This window comes from Rhinatrema bivittatum, chromosome 6 (genome assembly GCF_901001135.1).
Source record: "Rhinatrema bivittatum chromosome 6, aRhiBiv1.1, whole genome shotgun sequence".
Taxonomy (NCBI): Eukaryota; Metazoa; Chordata; class Amphibia; order Gymnophiona; family Rhinatrematidae; genus Rhinatrema; species Rhinatrema bivittatum.
This window is the reverse complement of record NC_042620.1, coordinates 135,870,578-135,894,392: the sequence shown is the minus strand read 5'-3', so window position 1 is coordinate 135,894,392 and position 23,815 is coordinate 135,870,578. Positions and strand designations below refer to the sequence as shown.

Genomic DNA, 23,815 nt, shown 5'->3' with positions numbered 1-23,815 from the left:
ATCCCGCTAGGTAATGATGTTCAGGCAATGATAATCTATGCAGGGTCAGAGGGACCCGTCCTTCTTCGCTACAAGGAAGAACCCCGTTCCAGCTGGGGACTTGGATGGTTGAATGAACCCTCGGTCCAGGTTCTCCCGGATGTATGCAGACATGGCCTGTGTCTCAGGAAGGGACAATGGGTATACCTGCCCTCATGGTGGTGTGGTACCTGGGAGCAAGTTGATCACACAGTCGAAGGAGCGGTGCTCCAGGAGGATCTCAGCCTTTTCCTTAGAAAATGCTGGAGCGGGATGGCAATGCCAAGGAAGTCATCAGCAGAGGTACTGGTGGTCATGGGACAGTGGCTAAACAGGAGTCGAAGCACGAGGGGCCCCAGGACGCCACCTGGAGGGTATCCCATGAGATTACAGGAGAGTGCTTCTGCAGCCAAGGTATCCCCAGGATGACCGGATGCATGGACTTTTCCAGGATGAGGAACGAGATCTCCTGCTGATGCAGAATATCAGTGCGTAGTATGAGAGGCTTGGTATACATAGCAATGGTCCCTGAATAGAAGACACACAGAGAGGGGGTCTTTGGGGTTGAACCCCAATCTGGAGTTGCTGAACCAATTTTTTGAGGATGAAGTTCCCCCCTGCTCCTGAGTCGATCAGGGATAGCGTATCGAACTCTCCTTCGGGAAGGAGTAAGGTCACCGGAATGGTGCACGGGGAGGCAGAAGTGGTGTGACCTAGGGTTAGCTCCCCGACTGTCCCTAGGTCCGAGCATTTCCCAGATGCTCGCTACAGCGAGCAAGGAAATGGCCCTTGCCACCGAAATACAGGCACAGACCCAGGGACTGACGTCTCCTCCTTTCTTCTTGAGAGATTGGCCCCAGGCCCACCTGCATGGGTTCAGGATCTTGAGCCCTGGGAGAGGCAGAAGGGGAGTGCCCGCTTCGGGAAGGTGTGGTTCCGGAGCTCCCGAGTCTGTGAGCAGGCTTCCTCTCTCAGAACCGGTGTTGGATACGGCGGTCTACGCGGCCCGCTAGGTCAATGAGATCATTCAAGTCGTCCGGGAGATCTCTGGCCTCCAACTCATCCTGAAGGCTTGGGGAGAGACTTTCCAAAAAGATGCCGTGCAGGCTATCACTTGCCCAGTTCAATTCGGCGGCTAGAGTCTGGAGGTCCACGGCAAGTTTAGCCAAAGGCCGGTTACCCTGACACAGCTGGAGCAGTTCAGATGCGGCAGTAGGTCTGCGGGAGGACTCATTGAAGACCCGCCGAAAGGCGGTGACGAATTGTACCAAATTGGCTAGGCGGGCGTCCTAATGCTTCCACAGAGTGGAGGCCCACGCCAAGGGTCTCCCATCCAGCAGGGAGATAATATAGCTCGTCTTCAACCGGTCCGTCGAGAACTGGGCTGGAAGAAGATTGAATCGAATATAGCACTGGTTCAGGAAACCTCGGCAGATCTTCACAATCCCTGAAAACCGCGAGGGTGCTGGCATCTGTATGGGTGCCACTGGTCCGGTATTGGTCTCAGCTCCAGGTACCGGGGGACTGGAAGCAGTGGCTCCACCAACGCGGTCAGCTACTCCCTGCACTGTTGCCATCAAGGACTCGAGGCATGTTTGCTGCTGTTGCAGCCTCTGTGCGATCCCTGGGATGGCTTTCAAGCCTGCAAGATCCGCCGGGTCCATGGCCTTGCAAACTGTTACGGTTGTGGACCCTTGGGCCGGCTGAGACAGTAGATGGACTACTGTGGAAACCCACAGGAAGCGTCACAGCCGGGAGGCGGCGCTGAAGAGACTCTGGAGAAGAATTCACCACTGGAAGCCCGAGGTCCCCCCAGGAGGAGCCCGTAGGTACCCGGGCCTCTTGGACTTAGGTGGGATCCTATGCGACCAAGGATCCGGGCAGCGTCTGGAGAGGTGGACGAAGAGGACAGCTGGGCCCAGGAGGTTCGAAGAGTCTTCACCCTCGGAAGCCCACGGCTCCCCCGGGAGGAGACTGTGAGAGCCCGAGCCGCTGGGACTTAGGAGAATCCTCTGGGCCAGCGAGTACCGGATACCTGAGGTGGTGGAAGAAGCCGATGTTGGAGTCCAGGAGTGAAGCCAAGTCAGAAGCCAGAAGTTAGAGATCCAAACCAAAACCAGGGGTGGAAGCTGAAGACAGAGTCATGGGACGGAGCTGGGTCGGAAGCCAGAAGACAGAAGAGACGATCCAAGATCCAAACGCAGCAACTAGAAACTCAGGGGACTGAGTGAACCTTGTTGCAAGGCACTGAAGATGTCCAGAAGCAGGGTTTAAATACCCTGATAGCGTATGAAGTCATCCAAGGAAGGGCTAGAGTTTTCCCGTGCTGGCCCCTTTAAGAGGGACTCCTCCTCACGTGCGTGCGTCTAGGGGATGGGGCCAACCGCGGTGGATCGTCGGCATCTCTCCCGAGGAGGAAGCGACACGCTGGAGGCCATGCAGGCCCGAGAAGGCCCCGAAACGGCCCGAGCCGTCCCCGAGGTAGGTGGAGGGACTGGGGCACGGCCCGGGACCGCAACAGTACTAGGCCCTAGAAACTAATATACCTCCAACTGGGAACACAGCACAAGTTAGATTGCTAGAGATCTGTACATGGAAAAAAGAAACTAGCAGAATATTGTAAGTCACAAACAGAACACCAACAGACACTCACCAAATACAGAACAAGGGACCTCAAATTAGATACAGAAATATGCAGACAAAAACTGAAATGGAAACCCCAAGAAGCCTAACTCTGCATACAATACAACACTGGAGAAAAAGGAATAGAAATGGATTTCCTCCTGTACTATGTAAAATACAAAGATATTAGAGATGCACTTTTCCAAAGCTGACATATTCCAGTCACTAACTTAAAATAAAATCTTTTCTACCTTTGCTGTCTAGGTATTTTATTTTTTTCTAATTGCATTGTTCTTGTTTTCTTCTGTCTTCAGTGCTTTCCTCTTCTTCTTTTTTCCAAACTACTTTTCCAGGTTCTTCTTATGTTCTACTTCTCTTGTCCTGTTTGTTTCTCTTCCTTCCCTGTGTCTTTGACATTGATATTTTCCTTTCATTTAATTTCTCTCTCTATTCATTGCTAGATTTCATTCCTCCTGCTCTCTCTCTAGTTCTCCCTGCTCCTGCTATTCCTTTCCCAACTCTATCCTTCATTGCCCCCTCTCAGCTCTCCATCTCTCTCTCACTGATCTCAAGCTCTGATGCCTTTGTCCTTACCACAGTTCTTCCTCACAATCTGCAGTCTCCTTCTTTTCATCTCTCACTTACCTACCAGCTCTCTCTCACACTTTTACACACCCCTTTCCCAGCTCATATTTTCCGCTCTAACCCTTCCTCCATTTTCCCATGTTCTTCTTCCCTATCTTCCTGTTTCTCTCTCTGTTTTTCATCCACTGCCTAGTCATCCATTTCGACCCTCTGTACTCACCCCTTCCCTAACTCTCATCTGTTTCTTATACCCTCACTTGCTTAAACTCCTTCCCTGTAATTCACACTCTCCCCTGGCTCTAGTCCCTTTCTTCTCTCTTTCCTGCTACCCAGCTTCCCATTCCTCCTCTCACCCTCTTTTTAGTCCTCCATTTCCATTCTCTCTCACCCATCCCTCTCCACTGTTTCCCCCTCCCAATCCTCCAGGTCCTTCATACCATGTCTGACCCCTTCTTCACTGTTCAGCTCCCATCCCCACTTCTAGCATCCACTAGCTGCATATCATTTTCCCAGCTTACACTATCTGCTCCCTGTCCCATACATCTTCACTCTTAAACACAGTTCCCAGTCTCACATTCTCTAGACTCACACTCAAGTTCCATCAACCCCAGCTGATCCCAGAATCCTATCACCCAATCTCCCATCCATAATTAACCTCCCAAATTATATCTTCTCTACACACCCACCCCCAATCTTCTATTTCCTGCAAATCCCCTCCTACTTAATCTCAGTCCATGCTCTTCTTCTCAATGCCCCAAGTGCTGCTCTCCCGAGTCCCCACTAAATCATCAAGTCTTCTCCCATCCACCCATGCCTCATTTGCCTCTCTCCCATTTCTTCCCAATTTTCCAGACCTTACTCAATCCTCCAGTCACCACTCACCCCTTACCCCTCATCCTGACCCCTAGTTACTACCTTCCCCACAAACCCATGGATTCCCAATCCATGCTTTCCACATACACCCAAGTGTCCTACTCCCTGTTCATTCCTACCCACATCTAATCTCTCACTCACCAACCCGAATCCCCAGGTGCTTCTCTCCCCCCAACCCCTTGTCCCTGCTCTACTCCCTACTGCCCCAGGTATTGCTCTTCCCCTCCTAACCCTAGTTGCAGCTCTCCTCCAAATGCATAAAGTACTTCTCTCCTTCCCTCCTTCTCCATGGCCCAACTGGCTCTTTTCCTTTCCTCCTGCATGATTCACAGTCTAAGAAGAAGTTTGAACTATGAAGTACATCTTAAATTTCTAGTGAGCTCCATATGGTTCCAATGGTATCTTAGACTTTAAACTGCATGAGAGTGTGAGAGGCACCAGATCCACTCTTCTTCTGGCTTGTGGTGAATCATGGGAAGGAGAAAGCACCAGCAGCTGACTCACATTTTTGGCTCTGGTAGCAGTCACAGTTTCTTCAGCCCTGCATGGGTTGGATCAGGAGTGTGGGGCAGCAGCAGAACATTTTGTTTTTAGTCCCATGGGCTACATCAGAATTCAGGTTGAGCCAGTGAGTTAAAGAAGCCCATACAGGTGCAATGCCTGGGCAAATGCTCCTCTCTCCTTTCTTGCCTTCCTCTCTTCCTAAAATTTTCTGGACCCGTGGGGTGGCAAAATCATGTTCTGTGTGTATTTTAATTCACAGGGACTCCTAATTCATTTTAAAAAGGTGGTTTATGCATAGAAACCATGGTTTCTATGTGTAAATCCTTTAGAAAATAAGACCCTGAATGTCTGCCTGCTGCACATAGAAAGGGACCGCATGAATGGCACTAATAGTCTGAATTCTGTGTTGTTGCAGGTGACATTGCGTGCATCCTTGGGAACACTGAACACACTCATGGTTGTCTCGGAAAAGATGGTGCAAGGTCGTGGCAAGAATCATCTGATTATTTCCACCATGGACGTTGCTTCTCTAAATTACATATTGCAGCATATCACCTATACAAGCAGTGTTTACCACGTCCAAGCACTGGATATAGGTGATGAATTCAAAGCTAATAGCATTGTCTCACATTTCCAAGAGAGCAGGATCAAGTTACTTTTTTTTAGAATATTACTATAAATGAGCCTTGTAATCACTTACCATAAGTAGCTGTGATTTTGGCAATAGTGTTTAAAAACCAGGTTGTATATGAGTGTATGTGTGTGTGTGTGTATGTGTAATGCATGTAAATTCCCAGTAGTGGTAAAGTGCATGCATTATTGGCAACTTTTCTACTAATATTTTGGGAGCACAAAACAGTTCTCATATACAATATAGGGGTCCAATACCAGTTGCTATTTGGCCAAAAACAAATTGAGTTAATTTTGTTGAGATAAACAGCAGTGCTGCTGAATTTACCCAACTATCTTAAAGATAGCCAAATAACTTTAATCTGCTAATGTTAGGACTGCTCTACAGTATGACCAGAGTGAGCAGGATAAGTTATCTGGCTAACTCTGAATACTAGGCCTAGTCAGATAACTTATCCGGCTAACTTAACTCTGCCCTGAAACAATCCCTGGATTGCCTCAAGTTATCTGGATAAGATGTACCTGAATAACTAGCTGGATAACTCTTAGATGATCAGCCAGCAGGAATTTTCAAATCTTGCCATTTGTCTGGCTTACTCAATCCTCCAGTCACCGCTCACCCCTTACCCCTCATCCTTACCCCATAATGGCCTTGTAATGAACAAATTTATGCGTAGTGTTCTTTGAAATATCATTCTATTTTCCTTTTTCTGTGTGTTTTCTTGTGTGTGATTGTTTCACAACCTGTATGATTACTAGCCACAATAATGCAAGGTGGCCTTCCCACCAGAAATAAAAAGGACCTCTATTTCCTCAGCAGAACCCTACCCATATGACTTCCTCCCCCAGATAAACAAGGCATATAATTATGTTGCCCCATTCCCCCTCCAGATCCCTTATTGCACACTTAACATACCCACACCCAAATGCCAAAGAAATCCCTTAGCTGAAACCCCCCTCAGATCCCTTCTTCCTTAGGATTATTCTACTAGAACTCTTTAGATCGAAGTTCTCCTGAGCAGAATGAGGCCTGCAGGATCAAGATGAACATTGGGTCAGCCAGCACAGTTTGAATAACGGAGCTGGTCAGGCAAGAGTGAATCAGTTCTACTCAGAGAACCCTGCTTCCTAAGGAGTTCTGTTAGGAAGATCTTAGGAGAAGAGGCTTTGGGGTGACTTGAGGGGTTTCTTCAGTTGGGCAGAGAGTGGGTTTGGTTTTCAGGTGCAGGGACTCTGGGGGGCGGGGTTGCTTAGAGGGGTCTGCTTGGGAATGAGAAAGAGTGAGTATTGGTATGGGAACATTCGGGGCTATTTGCCCCTGTTGCTGGGGAAGCTGACTTGTTGGCAGGTGTGTTTACCTGCCAATGCTTTTGGCCAAAATTTAAGAACCCTTCTTACCGAATAACTTTCAGCATTCCACGCAGAGCTAAGGTTTGCATGCAAATGTACAAACAAACTTTAGCTTGATTTTCAAAGCAGACTTTGAAAATTGGGGTACATACAGAACCCACTGCGGCATACATACACACATTTACATCTGCTAATTAGTAGCTATAAATGCATGCAAATAGATTTACATACATACTTTTGAAAATTGAAAACATGCATGTAAATTCTATTCCCCCTCCCCCCGCCTTGGAATGCTTATTTCCAGTGCACATAAAAGTGTGTGCAGAATCACCTCCCTGTGTACTTTTACACACAAACCTCCACCCCTGTGTAATTTTGTAAGGATCATTTACAGGCATAAAACTTCATTTTATCTACATAAAATGCTTTTAAAAATCAGGCCCTTAAGCGGTAGTGAAATTTATTTGGCTCAATGCAAACTGAATGGTTTAATCCGTTCTTAATGCATTTACTTTTGTCACAGATCAGTAACACTTGGTCTTCATTAAAATAAATTGTTTTCATTAATTTGTAGTAACATGAATTTAATTAATGTTAAGCACCAAATTTAGCATTAGTACATGTTAATCTCTCTTAACAAAAAGGCTTATAGATTGCAACACAGTCAGCAACTTCCAACGATTGTAGAACTTTTATAATCAATTACAAATAGCATATTAAAATGTATTTTATAAAAGACCATTGCTTTAAAGCTCATACCTTTCAAAGTCACAGCCTTCTATGGTATGAGATTACTGTTGATAAGATGTCCACTATCTATAGGCAGGATCCCTTGTCCATAAACCATCCCCAGTAGATGTGCAACTAACCTGCTCTTATAATTACACATACAAAGAGAATTCCCCATCCCTCCCTCAGATAACACAATCCAGTGCCTCATTACCTTCATACGGGCCAATACAGTAAAGTCCGCGGAAGAGCGGACGAACGCCCGCTCTCCCGGCGCGCGCAATTCTGTATTTAAATTAGGTGACGTGGTAAAAATGGGGAAAAGGAGGCGCTAGGGACATTAGCGCGTCCCTAGCGCCTCCTTTTTGACAGGAGCGGCGGCTGTCAGCGGGTTTGACAGCCGACGCTCAATTTTGCCGGCGTCGGTTCTCGAGCCCGCTGACAGCCACGGGCTCGGAAACCGGACGCCGGCAAAATTGAACTTTTTTTTACTTTTCGGGACCTCCGACTTAATATCGCTATGATATTAAGTCGGAGGGTGCACAGAAAAGCAGTTATTACTGCTTTTCTGTGCACTTTCCCGGCACTGGAAGAAATTAGCGCCGACCTTTGGGTCTGAAAGTAAAATGTGCGGCTTGGCTGCACATTTTACTTTCTGTATCCCGCGCCCATACCTAATAGGGCCATCAACATGCATTTGCATGTTGAGGGCACTATTAGGTGCCGCGGGTTGGACGCGCGTTTTCCTCCCCTTACTGAATAAGGGGTAAGGGAAAACGCACGTCCAAGAGCAGGCTAACAGTGCGCTCCGTCGGAGCGCACTGTACAGTATCAGCCTGATAATTAGGTTAGACAGTAAGAAGAATTTTCTAACACTCTCTTGCTTCTGAGATTCTTGTTTGAGCTTCGTTTATTTTTTAACTTATGTCGGTTAATGGGTGATTAATCTTCTCAAATTTACTGTAGACTAGACAGTATCAAATTTATGCTCCAAAGCCACTACTACCTTTACTGCTACCTTATGCACCAGAAAATCTTTTACTGGTAATTATGGACTATCTGTTGGAGTATCCTCCATCCGAGGGTCTACAGCCCTTTCCTTTTCCCTGTCTCTAGAAATTTTTTGGTGGCCATCTTGAGGCATTTATTTTTAAATACAATCCTGTCCATACAATGACATGTGTAGTTTACTGTAGGCTAATTTACTTGCAAAATAAATTGCCAATTATCATTGTGGAGGTTGAAATATCAGATAACCCCTGGAGCAAATGGGAAGCATGTCCTTTCTCACTCACTACCTGTTCCCAGGCCCGGATTTAGGCATAGGCAACATGAGCAACTGCCTAGAGTGGGGGCAAATTTTGAAGGCATCATGTATCCAAACTAAAAAGAGATCCTGCTTCTACTTGCTTTAGGGCCATGAGCCAGTACAGCTTTTAAGAGGCGTTGCCATGGCACTCTACTTATGAGCGGCAAAATCTTAGAACATGGATCCAGATGATCATTCTACAGTAGTGATGGCCACTAGGGATGTGCATTTGTCCTGGTTCAGGGAGCCCGAAACCCGAATGAGTTTTTCCTGAAATTTCTGGAAAAATTTGTTTTCGGGTTTAGTGTGCACTAACGTAAAAATGTTAGTGCGCACTAATCCAAAATTCGGGTCCCCCCAAATTTAAAAGACCCAAACCACGGGAAATACAAAATTTCCCACGGCAGGCTGAAAACAAAGCCCAAACCAAAAGGTTCAGGCTTTGCACATCTCTAATGGCCAGTAGGGGGCTCTGAGACAGCGTTCTGCCAGTTGGTCATCAAAGCAACACGTTCTAGGTACGAAGGAACATTGGGAATATTATCTGGAAAGAGAGTATAAGTGACAGCAGTAGCAGAAAGGAAACTATGTTGCAGCAATGCCCTGCTCAAGTGCACAAAGAACAATGTACACTAGGGATGTGCGCAGAAAAAAATTTTTGGTTTGGTTCATTCATTCATTCCATTTGGTTTGGTGATTTATTTTGTTCAGTTTAGGACCAAAAATATTATTTGTTTGTGTCATTTGGTCAGTCATTTTCCATTAAGTCAATATGGAAAGCAATGCAACCTATTTTGGGCTCTAAAATTTTTATTTTATATCCAGTTTTAATTAAATTTGCAGACAGATAGCAATAACAGAGGGAAGAGCATTCCAAGACACCTAGAGGAGGGTAAAGAAGAACCAATAGTGGCATGAATGAACCAAAACACCATGAGAGGGGCAAACAACAACAGTGACATTAACATTCCATGGCACCGAGTGAGGGGAAAAGCAGAAAACACAGTTTCAAGAGTTCCCCAAGGCACCATAAGAGGGGTAGGAGCAGAATGGTGCAGAACACCACAACAAGTTACTGAACCAAAGGAGAGTCAGTTATTTTTGCATTCAATAGTGGCAGATCAACACAATATGTTGGTGCCCACATATACCACAACACAAGGTAGTATATGTGGGCACCAACAACGTAGGAAAATGTGGGAGAGAGGATCTGGAAGCCAAATTTAGGAATTTTAGGTAGAAAGCTGTAATCCAGAACCTCCAGGGTGGCATTCTCTGAAAAACTCCCTGTTCTATGTGCAGGTCCCCAGAGGCAGGCAGAGCTCTGGAGTCTCAATGCGTGGTTGAGATGATGGTGCAGGAAAGAGGGATTCAGCTTTGTAAGGAACTAGGGAACCTTTTGAGGAAGGGGAAGACTTTTCTGAAAGGACAGGCTCCATCTTAACCAGAGTGGAACCAGGCTGCTGGTTCTAACTTTTAAAAAAGAGATAATACAGCTTTTAAACTAGAACAAGAGGGAAAGCCGACAGTCACTCAGCAGTGCATGATTTGGAGGAATATATATTTGAAGAATACTAATGAAACAAGAGAGTTAGGCCAACCCATCAGAGAGGTTCCAATAAAAGTAAACATATTCCATCTGTCTATAAGTAAAGAATCACCTGAGCTTAAGAATTCCAAGTTATCCCTATCAACTGAAAAGCAGGTTGTTAATACAAACAAAAAACACACTTTGAAATGTCTGTATGCCAATGCCAGAAGTAAGATGGGAGAGTTAGAGAGTATAGTAGTGAATGATGAGATAGACATAATTGGCATCTCAGAGACCTGCTAGAGGGAAGATAACCAATGGGACAGTGCTGTATCTGGGTACAAATTATATCGCAATGATAAGGAGGATCAACTTGGTGGGGATGTGGCACTTTATGTCCAGAAGTGTATAGAATTCAACAGGATAAAGATCATACAAGAGACTAAATGCAAAGTAGAATCAATATGGGTAGAAACCCCATGTGTTGAGTAAAAGTATTGCGACAGGAGTATACTACATCCACCTGGCCAAAATGGTCAGACAGATAATGATAAGGGGAATGGAACAACTCCCCTATGAAGAAAGACTAAAAAGGTTAGGACTTTTCAGCTTGGAGAAGAGACGACTGAGTGTTACGAGCGCGCGCGGGCGCGGTCGTCGTAAGCGGGTGGTGAGCCCTTGGGCCATGGCAGGACTCCAGGAAGAGCCCAAAGCCACACCGTGGGAGGTGAGCTGAGCAAGCATGGTGAGCCAGGCAGGCAGGAACAGAAGCAGGAAGTCCGACCCTCAGCCGGACCTGCATGCCCATGGTAGCCAACACGGGGGAAGTTGACTAATGAACGGTCCTCCGACTGTTCCCGGCCCTTTCGGACCTGCCGCTGGGAATGGCAATGGGCAGCAGGCCAGACAGAGGCGAGGGCAGACAGAGTCCTTTGCAGAAGACATCAGACGGGGGCTGAAGCAGACATCAAGACAGGCTGAAGCAAGACGTTGGAGACATCAGGGCAAGGGCTGAAGCGAGAACTCGTAAACAAGGCAGGTAAGATCCAGGCGAACAGGAACTCCGATGCTGGGATACTGACATCCGAAGCCCCTTCGGCTGGCAGAAGCTCAAGAGCCCGTGGGACGAATCCCTCCTGTTGGCCACTCCAGGGCCCAACAGGACAGAAGGCTCAGGAACCAAACAAGGACGTAGGTCAAGGCAGAGACACGAAGACATCAGGGCAAAGGCTGAAGCAAGACATTGAGACAAGGCTGGACGGAAACATGGCACTGTCCATCAGGGCACCCTACTCAGCCCACCCGTGGGACTGAGTCGCGGACCACCCCGTCCCAGACGCGCCCTACACAGCCCAGAAGGCTGGTCGCGGACCACGCTGCGGAAGGAGGGTGCAGGGAAACTCCAGGCGAACAGGATTCCGATGCTGGGATACTGACATCCGAAGCCCCTTCGGCTGGCAGGCACAGGAACAGACATCTAGGCAGAGACACTGGACAGGGATCCATCAAGGCATATGTGATCACGGAAGACCTGGATCAGCAAGGATACAGACGACTGTAGGACCTGATCCGAAGCCCGTTGCAACTGAACAGAAAGTCCTTAAATACTGGAAGTAGAAGGCAACTCCCTGGGAGGAGCTTGCCAGGACTGCCCACCACTGGCCCTATAACTGGGGAAGAGAGCTGCGGGCCAGCCCCTAGGGAAGGGCGTCGCCGAACAGGAAGTCCAAACGCTGGCATGCAAGCCACAGGCACAGCTAGGCCTCTCAGGCCCTGGAGCAAGTCCCGGATGGAACACAGGCCCTGGAGCTGTGTCTGCTAGGCCTCCCGGGCCCTGGAGCTGTGTCTGCTAGGCCTCTCGGGCCCTGGAACTGTGTCTGCTAGGCCTCCAGCCCTGTAGTGCCGTCTCTTGGGCCTCCAGCCCTGTGACTTTGAGTCTCCTGGGCCTCGACCTACCACCAGGGGGTGGTTGGCCGCGTGTTCCATTTCGTGGCCTCTTATTCTTGTCACCCCTCCCTTTCCTCCCTCTGTCAACTCTCATTATTGGTCTCTGGCGCCCTCACTAGGTGGCGCTGGAGTGCTGTGTGTTACTCCTTTTCCCTACATTTGTTGTCCCTTTCTCCTTTTTCTTTCAGGGGGCGGGGCGGCCTTTGGCCGCCCCCGCCTCCCCTCCCTCCCACAATATATGGCATGCAAGCCACAGGCACAGCTAGGCCTCTCAGGCCCTGGAGCAAGTCCTGGATGATGCGCAGGCGAGGCCCTGGCTTCAGAGCGGCCTCCGGGGGAAGGTAAGAGCCCTCCTGTAGCGCAACAACAGGGGGGATTGCAACACTGAGGGGGGATATGATAGAGGTGTTTAAAATCATGAGAGGTCTAGAACGGGTAGATGTGAATCGGTTATTTACTCTTTCGGATAGTAGAAAGACTAGGGGGCACTCCATGAAGTTAGCATGGGGCACATTTAAAACTAATCGGAGAAAGTTCTTTTTTACTCAACACACAATTAAACTCTGGAATTTGTTGCCAGCGAATGTGGTTAGTGCAGTTAGTATAGCTGTGTTTAAAAAAGGATTGGATAAGTTCTTGGAGGAGAAGTCCATTACCTGCTATTAAGTTCACTTAGAGAATAGCCACTGCCATTAGCAATGGTTACATGGAATGGACTTAGTTTTTGGGTACTTGCCAGGTTCTTATGGCCTGGATTGGCCACTGTTGGAAACAGGATGCTGGGCTTGATGGACCCTTGGTCTGACCTAGTATGGCATTTTCTTATGTTCTTATGTTCTTATGAAATGGTAAGAGAAATAAGGGAAGCTAATCAGTTTGACAGTACAGTAATAATGGGAGATTTCAATCACCGAGCACAACAAACAAACAGAGAGTCAATAGATAACCACAAAAATAATCTAGTACAGAAAATGTGGAAATCGAAATATAATAAATTTTAGCCTAAGAAGGTGTCAGCAAGCCTGACGTTATATGTCCTCATAACAGACACTAACCGGTCTACTCAATCATCCACCTTCATCATTTTTTAATGCTTTAATATTCCAAAATTTTTTCTTTGAGTTTTTGTCTTTTAACTAAAAATGTCCTCCATGGAATTCATAGAACAGCAGACTCTTAACCAACGACTATTTCATGTTGCCCTACACGGGCCGGTGTTTCGCTTATGCAGCTTCGTCAGGAGCACATCAAAAAGATGTTTAAGCAAGAGTCAGTTACCTACAATAATCATATGGTAATTACTTCATATATCAAGAAGAGGAGGAAAATAGTACTTATCTTAGTAAAGGCAGGGCTACCGTTCAGAATGGACCTCACGTCTCGACCATCTTGTAAGAAGAAAAATGGAGGAACTGAAACCGAGGTTCAAAGCTCTTTAAATTCACCTGAATTCTGACGTCACAGACCTAATTCAAGTGTGATTGGAAAATCATGAATTAAACAATGAAAGAGATTAATCACCCCAGGAACGCATGCAGTTCTAATTCATTATTCAAGCCAGATGGGGACACAGTATTAAGTCTATATATCCAGCGCTGTTCAGCTTGCAATAAAAGACGATGTCTATTTCCCCCACGCCAATGAGGTAATATGTGATCAATTGCACAAAAACGTAGATCAGCAAACGTATGTTTCTGTTCTTGACAATGCACAACTAGCGGTTCATCCTCACGATTATTTTTGATATTAGAACGATGCTCTATCATTCTAGTCTTTAGAAAACGCTTGGTTTTCCCAACGTAGAGTAATGAACACGGACATTGAATCAAATAAACAATCATTGAGGAGTCACAGGTAGTATTATATTTTAAATATATTTTGTATCCTGAAGGTAATAATAGGTGATCCTGTATAGACATTGATGATTGACACACTGAACATGTATTACAAGGACGATGCGATCCAGAAATTTGGCTGCTTGAAACTGCAGTCATAGAACTGTCAGATTTTACTAGTAGATTTCTCAGATTAGCAGCACGCGAAAAAGTAATACGTGGTGGAGATTGGAAAATCTTGTGTATTTGTAAAACGTGCCAATATTTCAAAATTGATTCCCGAATCTTAGAAGCAACAGAGGAATAAGGTAAGATACAGGTCTGACGTTCAGAGTCTTCTACTGTGCGTTGAAGAAACAGGTAGTCTCGATTAGAATATTTAGCACGAAGGTAAGCCTTCTTAATACAAGATCGAGGATAACCTCTAGCGAGAAAGCGTTGATGTAATAATTGAGATTGCATTTCAAATTCTGCAGTCGTTGTGCATAAACGTCTTAAACGGATATATTGACTTACCGGCAGGTTCCTCTTTAGATTCCTCGGATGAGCACTGGTATAGTGAAGATAAGTATTTGAGCAAACAGGTTTACGGTATAATGAAGTGACAAACTTTTTGTCAATCAAAGTGATGTGAATATCCAAAAATGTAATGGTATATGGATCAATTGAGGCAGTAAACTTTAAATGGGAATTACAAGAGTTTAGCCAATTAAGAAACAATTGAAAAGTCTCCTCATCACCTCTCCAAAGAACAAAGACATCGTCGATGTAACGCTTCCAAGTGACCAAATGTTGCATGAATGGATGAGTAGTGAGCCAACTGGTCTCAAAGTGATGCATGTATAAATTTGCCAGATCTGGGGCCATGGATGCCCCCATGGCCGTACCACATACCTGTAAATAAAATTCTTGATTGAAGGCAAAAAAATTTTTCTTTAATGCAATCTCTGTCAACTGTGACAAAAATTCACTTGGAATTCGATGGGGTCTTGGGCGTAAGTCAAAAAAATTATTTGCAATTTCAATTGCCTCATCTTGAGGTATAGAAGTATAGAGAGCTTCCACGTCCAATGTTACTAATTGTAAACCTGTAGTGTCAATATCTAGGTGTTCCAAAAACATAATCATGTCTGAAGAATCCCTAATGTAAGATGGCATTAGGGGGACAAATGGTGCCAAAAATTGATCAACGAACCGTGACAGGGGTTCGAGAAGTGAATCGCAACCTGAAACAATCGGTCGTCCTGGCGGGTGATCAATGTTTTTATGGATCTTTGGCAGCGTGTAAAATACTGGTACACGGGGATGTTGTTTAATCAAGAAGTTAGATTCTTTAGAAGTCAAAAAACCAGACTTCATTCCAGCTTTAACCACCGATGTAATGAGGCTCTTAATCTCATTAGTAGGATCAACATCCAAATGTATATAGAACCGAACATCATCTAATTGACGTCGAATTTCATTTTCATAATCCGATCGATTCTGAAGCACAATTTTCCCTCCTTTGTCAGCGGACTTAATGATTACATCAGATGCAGACTGGAGATCATGAAGGGCATTACGCTCACATCGAGATATATTTTGAAAAGTAGCATCAGCAGTAAGATCCAATGACGAGATATCTCGTGAAATGAGTTGGTAAAAAACATTAATAGCGGGATCCTCCGGTCCAGGAGGACTCCAAGTTGAAGGATTCGAAAGCACAGATAAATCCACAGTTGTAGGGTGTGTAGTGAAGAAATTTTTAATTTTCAACGTACGGACAAACCGAAATAGAGCTACTTGCAAGGGAAATTTATCACCCAAATTTGTTGGTGCAAATGAAAGTCCTCGTTCAAGCAACTTAAATTCTGTTGCAGAGAGTTGTCGAGATGATAAATTAAGTATTAGAGATTTTTCATTTGTTGTGACCTCGTGATGCGTGGTTCGTATGCATCTTGCCGACCCGCTGATGGATATCGGGTTTCTTGAGTGTTCCTTCGTCCGGTGGATTGAAACCGGTTGTAACGGCCCCGGTATGGACGGCGGGGGCCTCGTCCTAAAAAAGCTGATGATGTAGTAGGCTCTGATCTTTGTCTACGGGAACGCTCATCGTCCCCTGATGAATCATCTGCACTTGAATCAAAGGTCACATGTCGGGATGATTTTTCAATACATTCCTTGGCCATCCAGGGATACACATAGCCTTGATTGTAATCCCGTTCATCACGGCAAAGTTTTTCAAATTTAAACTGGCGTAGCTCTGATTTAAATTTCTCCATTAATTCCTCAGTGGATTTCATCTGAGTATTAAAATGTTCTGTTTCCACTGTAGATGCCAACATTGTTTTTGTAATTTCAATTTCTTCACGTATCAAAATATCTGTAGATTGAGATTTCTTAATGATCAAGATCATTAGATCCAGACTACATTTGTTAAGCACTGCATTCCAATCAGAGACGAACTCAGCGTCTTCCTGAAACAGATGTGGTGCTTTAATCATACGGAGACCTCGGGGGATACGCTGAATTCGACAGTATTCCAATAAAGTATCAGCATGAGAAATGGTACGAATTGAACGACGGAATAACTTTTGTAATGTAAACCATTGTGTGTCCGGTGAAGTAGAATTAACAGAGGTGATAAAGGAGGATGGTTTCTCCAAAAGAACTTGTAGGTCGGCGTCAGAAAAACTCAAAGTCTTTAAAGGAATAATGGTTTCAGCCTCCATGACTCAGAATCGTGGAGCACAACAAACAAACAGAGAGTCAATAGATAACCACAAAAATAATCTAGTACAGAAAATGTGGAAATCGAAATATAATAAATTTTAGCCTAAGAAGGTGTCAGCAAGCCTGACGTTATATGTCCTCATAACAGACACTAACCGGTCTACTCAATCATCCACCTTCATCATTTTTTAATGCTTTAATATTCCAAAATTTTTTCTTTGAGTTTTTGTCTTTTAACTAAAAATGTCCTCCATGGAATTCATAGAACAGCAGACTCTTAACCAACGACTATTTCATGTTGCCCTACACGGGCCGGTGTTTCGCTTATGCAGCTTCGTCAGGAGCACATCAAAAAGATGTTTAAGCAAGAGTCAGTTACCTACAATAATCATATGGTAATTACTTCATATATCAAGAAGAGGAGGAAAATAGTACTTATCTTAGTAAAGGCAGGGCTACCGTTCAGAATGGACCTCACGTCTCGACCATCTTGTAAGAAGAAAAATGGAGGAACTGAAACCGAGGTTCAAAGCTCTTTAAATTCACCTGAATTCTGACGTCACAGACCTAATTCAAGTGTGATTGGAAAATCATGAATTAAACAATGAAAGAGATTAATCACCCCAGGAACGCATGCAGTTCTAATTCATTATTCAAGCCAGATGGGGACACAGTATTAAGTCTATATATCCAGCGCTGTTCAGCTTGCAATAAAAGACGATGTCTATTTCCCCCACGCCAATGAGGTAATATGTGATCAATTGCACAAAAACGTAGATCAGCAAACGTATGTTTCTGTTCTTGACAATGCACAACTAGCGGTTCATCCTCACGATTATTTTTGATATTAGAACGATGCTCTATCATTCTAGTCTTTAGAAAACGCTTGGTTTTCCCAACGTAGAGTAATGAACACGGACATTGAATCAAATAAACAATCATTGAGGAGTCACAGGTAGTATTATATTTTAAATATATTTTGTATCCTGAAGGTAATAATAGGTGATCCTGTATAGACATTGATGATTGACACACTGAACATGTATTACAAGGACGATGCGATCCAGAAATTTGGCTGCTTGAAACTGCAGTCATAGAACTGTCAGATTTTACTAGTAGATTTCTCAGATTAGCAGCACGCGAAAAAGTAATACGTGGTGGAGATTGGAAAATCTTGTGTATTTGTAAAACGTGCCAATATTTCAAAATTGATTCCCGAATCTTAGAAGCAACAGAGGAATAAGGTAAGATACAGGTCTGACGTTCAGAGTCTTCTACTGTGCGTTGAAGAAACAGGTAGTCTCGATTAGAATATTTAGCACGAAGGTAAGCCTTCTTAATACAAGATCGAGGATAACCTCTAGCGAGAAAGCGTTGATGTAATAATTGAGATTGCATTTCAAATTCTGCAGTCGTTGTGCATAAACGTCTTAAACGGATATATTGACTTACCGGCAGGTTCCTCTTTAGATTCCTCGGATGAGCACTGGTATAGTGAAGATAAGTATTTGAGCAAACAGGTTTACGGTATAATGAAGTGACAAACTTTTTGTCAATCAAAGTGATGTGAATATCCAAAAATGTAATGGTATATGGATCAATTGAGGCAGTAAACTTTAAATGGGAATTACAAGAGTTTAGCCAATTAAGAAACAATTGAAAAGTCTCCTCATCACCTCTCCAAAGAACAAAGACATCGTCGATGTAACGCTTCCAAGTGACCAAATGTTGCATGAATGGATGAGTAGTGAGCCAACTGGTCTCAAAGTGATGCATGTATAAATTTGCCAGATCTGGGGCCATGGATGCCCCCATGGCCGTACCACATACCTGTAAATAAAATTCTTGATTGAAGGCAAAAAAATTTTTCTTTAATGCAATCTCTGTCAACTGTGACAAAAATTCACTTGGAATTCGATGGGGTCTTGGGCGTAAGTCAAAAAAATTATTTGCAATTTCAATTGCCTCATCTTGAGGTATAGAAGTATAGAGAGCTTCCACGTCCAATGTTACTAATTGTAAACCTGTAGTGTCAATATCTAGGTGTTCCAAAAACATAATCATGTCTGAAGAATCCCTAATGTAAGATGGCATTAGGGGGACAAATGGTGCCAAAAATTGATCAACGAACCGTGACAGGGGTTCGAGAAGTGAATCGCAACCTGAAACAATCGGTCGTCCTGGCGGGTGATCAATGTTTTTATGGATCTTTGGCAGCGTGTAAAATACTGGTACACGGGGATGTTGTTTAATCAAGAAGTTAGATTCTTTAGAAGTCAAAAAACCAGACTTCATTCCAGCTTTAACCACCGATGTAATGAGGCTCTTAATCTCATTAGTAGGATCAACATCCAAATGTATATAGAACCGAACATCATCTAATTGACGTCGAATTTCATTTTCATAATCCGATCGATTCTGAAGCACAATTTTCCCTCCTTTGTCAGCGGACTTAATGATTACATCAGATGCAGACTGGAGATCATGAAGGGCATTACGCTCACATCGAGATATATTTTGAAAAGTAGCATCAGCAGTAAGATCCAATGACGAGATATCTCGTGAAATGAGTTGGTAAAAAACATTAATAGCGGGATCCTCCGGTCCAGGAGGACTCCAAGTTGAAGGATTCGAAAGCACAGATAAATCCACAGTTGTAGGGTGTGTAGTGAAGAAATTTTTAATTTTCAACGTACGGACAAACCGAAATAGAGCTACTTGCAAGGGAAATTTATCACCCAAATTTGTTGGTGCAAATGAAAGTCCTCGTTCAAGCAACTTAAATTCTGTTGCAGAGAGTTGTCGAGATGATAAATTAAGTATTAGAGATTTTTCATTTGTTGTGACCTCGTGATGCGTGGTTCGTATGCATCTTGCCGACCCGCTGATGGATATCGGGTTTCTTGAGTGTTCCTTCGTCCGGTGGATTGAAACCGGTTGTAACGGCCCCGGTATGGACGGCGGGGGCCTCGTCCTAAAAAAGCTGATGATGTAGTAGGCTCTGATCTTTGTCTACGGGAACGCTCATCGTCCCCTGATGAATCATCTGCACTTGAATCAAAGGTCACATGTCGGGATGATTTTTCAATACATTCCTTGGCCATCCAGGGATACACATAGCCTTGATTGTAATCCCGTTCATCACGGCAAAGTTTTTCAAATTTAAACTGGCGTAGCTCTGATTTAAATTTCTCCATTAATTCCTCAGTGGATTTCATCTGAGTATTAAAATGTTCTGTTTCCACTGTAGATGCCAACATTGTTTTTGTAATTTCAATTTCTTCACGTATCAAAATATCTGTAGATTGAGATTTCTTAATGATCAAGATCATTAGATCCAGACTACATTTGTTAAGCACTGCATTCCAATCAGAGACGAACTCAGCGTCTTCCTGAAACAGATGTGGTGCTTTAATCATACGGAGACCTCGGGGGATACGCTGAATTCGACAGTATTCCAATAAAGTATCAGCATGAGAAATGGTACGAATTGAACGACGGAATAACTTTTGTAATGTAAACCATTGTGTGTCCGGTGAAGTAGAATTAACAGAGGTGATAAAGGAGGATGGTTTCTCCAAAAGAACTTGTAGGTCGGCGTCAGAAAAACTCAAAGTCTTTAAAGGAATAATGGTTTCAGCCTCCATGACTCAGAATCGTGGAGCACAACAAACAAACAGAGAGTCAATAGATAACCACAAAAATAATCTAGTACAGAAAATGTGGAAATCGAAATATAATAAATTTTAGCCTAAGAAGGTGTCAGCAAGCCTGACGTTATATGTCCTCATAACAGACACTAACCGGTCTACTCAATCATCCACCTTCATCATTTTTTAATGCTTTAATATTCCAAAATTTTTTCTTTGAGTTTTTGTCTTTTAACTAAAAATGTCCTCCATGGAATTCATAGAACAGCAGACTCTTAACCAACGACTATTTCATGTTGCCCTACACGGGCCGGTGTTTCGCTTATGCAGCTTCGTCAGGAGCACATCAAAAAGATGTTTAAGCAAGAGTCAGTTACCTACAATAATCATATGGTAATTACTTCATATATCAAGAAGAGGAGGAAAATAGTACTTATCTTAGTAAAGGCAGGGCTACCGTTCAGAATGGACCTCACGTCTCGACCATCTTGTAAGAAGAAAAATGGAGGAACTGAAACCGAGGTTCAAAGCTCTTTAAATTCACCTGAATTCTGACGTCACAGACCTAATTCAAGTGTGATTGGAAAATCATGAATTAAACAATGAAAGAGATTAATCACCCCAGGAACGCATGCAGTTCTAATTCATTATTCAAGCCAGATGGGGACACAGTATTAAGTCTATATATCCAGCGCTGTTCAGCTTGCAATAAAAGACGATGTCTATTTCCCCCTCGCCAATGAGGTAATATGTGATCAATTGCACAAAAACGTAGATCAGCAAACGTATGTTTCTGTTCTTGACAATGCACAACTAGCGGTTCATCCTCACGATTATTTTTGATATTAGAACGATGCTCTATCATTCTAGTCTTTAGAAAACGCTTGGTTTTCCCAACGTAGAGTAATGAACACGGACATTGAATCAAATAAACAATCATTGAGGAGTCACAGGTAGTATTATATTTTAAATATATTTTGTATCCTGAAGGTAATAATAGGTGATCCTGTATAGACATTGATGATTGACACACTGAACATGTATTACAAGGACGATGCGATCCAGAAATTTGGCTGCTTGAAACTGCAGTCATAGAACTGTCAGATTTTACTAGTAGATTTCTCAGATTAGCAGCACGCGGAAAAAGTAATACGTGGTGGAGATTGGAAAATCTTGTGTATTTGTAAAACGTGCCAATATTTCAAAATTGATTCCCGAATCTTAGAAGCAACAGAGGAATAAGGTAAGATACAGGTCTGACGTTCAGAGTCTTCTACTGTGCGTTGAAGAAACAGGTAGTCTCGATTAGAATATTTAGCACGAAGGTAAGCCTTCTTAATACAAGATCGAGGATAACCTCTAGCGAGAAAGCGTTGATGTAATAATTGAGATTGCATTTCAAATTCTGCAGTCGTTGTGCATAAACGTCTTAAACGGATATATTGACTTACCGGCAGGTTCCTCTTTAGATTCCTCGGATGAGCACTGGTATAGTGAAGATAAGTATTTGAGCAAACAGGTTTACGGTATAATGAAGTGACAAACTTTTTGTCAATCAAAGTGATGTGAATATCCAAAAATGTAATGGTATATGGATCAATTGAGGCAGTAAACTTTAAATGGGAATTACAAGAGTTTAGCCAATTAAGAAACAATTGAAAAGTCTCCTCATCACCTCTCCAAAGAACAAAGACATCGTCGATGTAACGCTTCCAAGTGACCAAATGTTGCATGAATGGATGAGTAGTGAGCCAACTGGTCTCAAAGTGATGCATGTATAAATTTGCCAGATCTGGGGCCATGGATGCCCCCATGGCCGTACCACATACCTGTAAATAAAATTCTTGATTGAAGGCAAAAAAATTTTTCTTTAATGCAATCTCTGTCAACTGTGACAAAAATTCACTTGGAATTCGATGGGGTCTTGGGCGTAAGTCAAAAAAATTATTTGCAATTTCAATTGCCTCATCTTGAGGTATAGAAGTATAGAGAGCTTCCACGTCCAATGTTACTAATTGTAAACCTGTAGTGTCAATGTCTAGGTGTTCCAAAAACATAATCATGTCTGAAGAATCCCTAATGTAAGATGGCATTAGGGGGACAAACGGTGCCAAAAATTGATCAACGAACCGTCACTTTGAGACCAGTTGGCTCACTACTCATCCATTCATGCAACATTTGGTCACTTGGAAGCGTTACATCGACGATGTCTTTGTTCTTTGGAGAGGTGATGAGGAGACTTTTCAATTGTTTCTTAATTGGCTAAACTCTTGTAATTCCCATTTAAAGTTTACTGCCTCAATTGATCCATATACCATTACATTTTTGGATATTCACATCACTTTGATTGACAAAAAGTTTGTCACTTCATTATACCGTAAACCTGTTTGCTCAAATACTTATCTTCACTATACCAGTGCTCATCCGAGGAATCTAAAGAGGAACCTGCCGGTAAGTCAATATATCCGTTTAAGACGTTTATGCACAACGACTGCAGAATTTGAAATGCAATCTCAATTATTACATCAACGCTTTCTCGCTAGAGGTTATCCTCGATCTTGTATTAAGAAGGCTTACCTTCGTGCTAAATATTCTAATCGAGACTACCTGTTTCTTCAACGCACAGTAGAAGACTCTGAACGTCAGACCTGTATCTTACCTTATTCCTCTGTTGCTTCTAAGATTCGGGAATCAATTTTGAAATATTGGCACGTTTTACAAATACACAAGATTTTCCAATCTCCACCACGTATTACTTTTTCCGCGTGCTGCTAATCTGAGAAATCTACTAGTAAAATCTGACAGTTCTATGACTGCAGTTTCAAGCAGCCAAATTTCTGGATCGCATCGTCCTTGTAATACATGTTCAGTGTGTCAATCATCAATGTCTATACAGGATCACCTATTATTACCTTCAGGATACAAAATATATTTAAAATATAATACTACCTGTGACTCCTCAATGATTGTTTATTTGATTCAATGTCCGTGTTCATTACTCTACGTTGGGAAAACCAAGCGTTTTCTAAAGACTAGAATGATAGAGCATCGTTCTAATATCAAAAATAATCGTGAGGATGAACCGCTAGTTGTGCATTGTCAAGAACAGAAACATACGTTTGCTGATCTACGTTTTTGTGCAATTGATCACATATTACCTCATTGGCGAGGGGGGAAATAGACATCGTCTTTTATTGCAAGCTGAACAGCGCTGGATATATAGACTTAATACTGTGTCCCCATCTGGCTTGAATAATGAATTAGAACTGCATGCGTTCCTGGGGTGATTAATCTCTTTCATTGTTTAATTCATGATTTTCCAATCACACTTGAATTAGGTCTGTGACGTCAGAATTCAGGTGAATTTAAAGAGCTTTGAACCTCGGTTTCAGTTCCTCCATTTTTCTTCTTACAAGATGGTCGAGACGTGAGGTCCATTCTGAACGGTAGCCCTGCCTTTACTAAGATAAGTACTATTTTCCTCCTCTTCTTGATATATGAAGTAATTACCATATGATTA

At 43.4% G+C, this 23,815-nt stretch overlaps 1 protein-coding gene across 5 annotated transcripts in view; it reads left to right on the top strand.

The window, feature by feature from the left end:
• The window catches only part of B4GALNT2 (beta-1,4-N-acetyl-galactosaminyltransferase 2), a 412,142-nt gene that overhangs the window by 281,339 nt on the left and 106,988 nt on the right, over positions 1–23,815 (top strand). For all 5 annotated transcript variants that reach the window (XM_029605962.1, XM_029605961.1, XM_029605960.1 and 2 more), the window contains exon 6: positions 5,018–5,198. In XM_029605962.1, the coding sequence (XP_029461822.1) occupies positions 5,018–5,198 (181 nt within the window). The remainder of the gene's footprint in view (positions 1–5,017; positions 5,199–23,815) is intronic.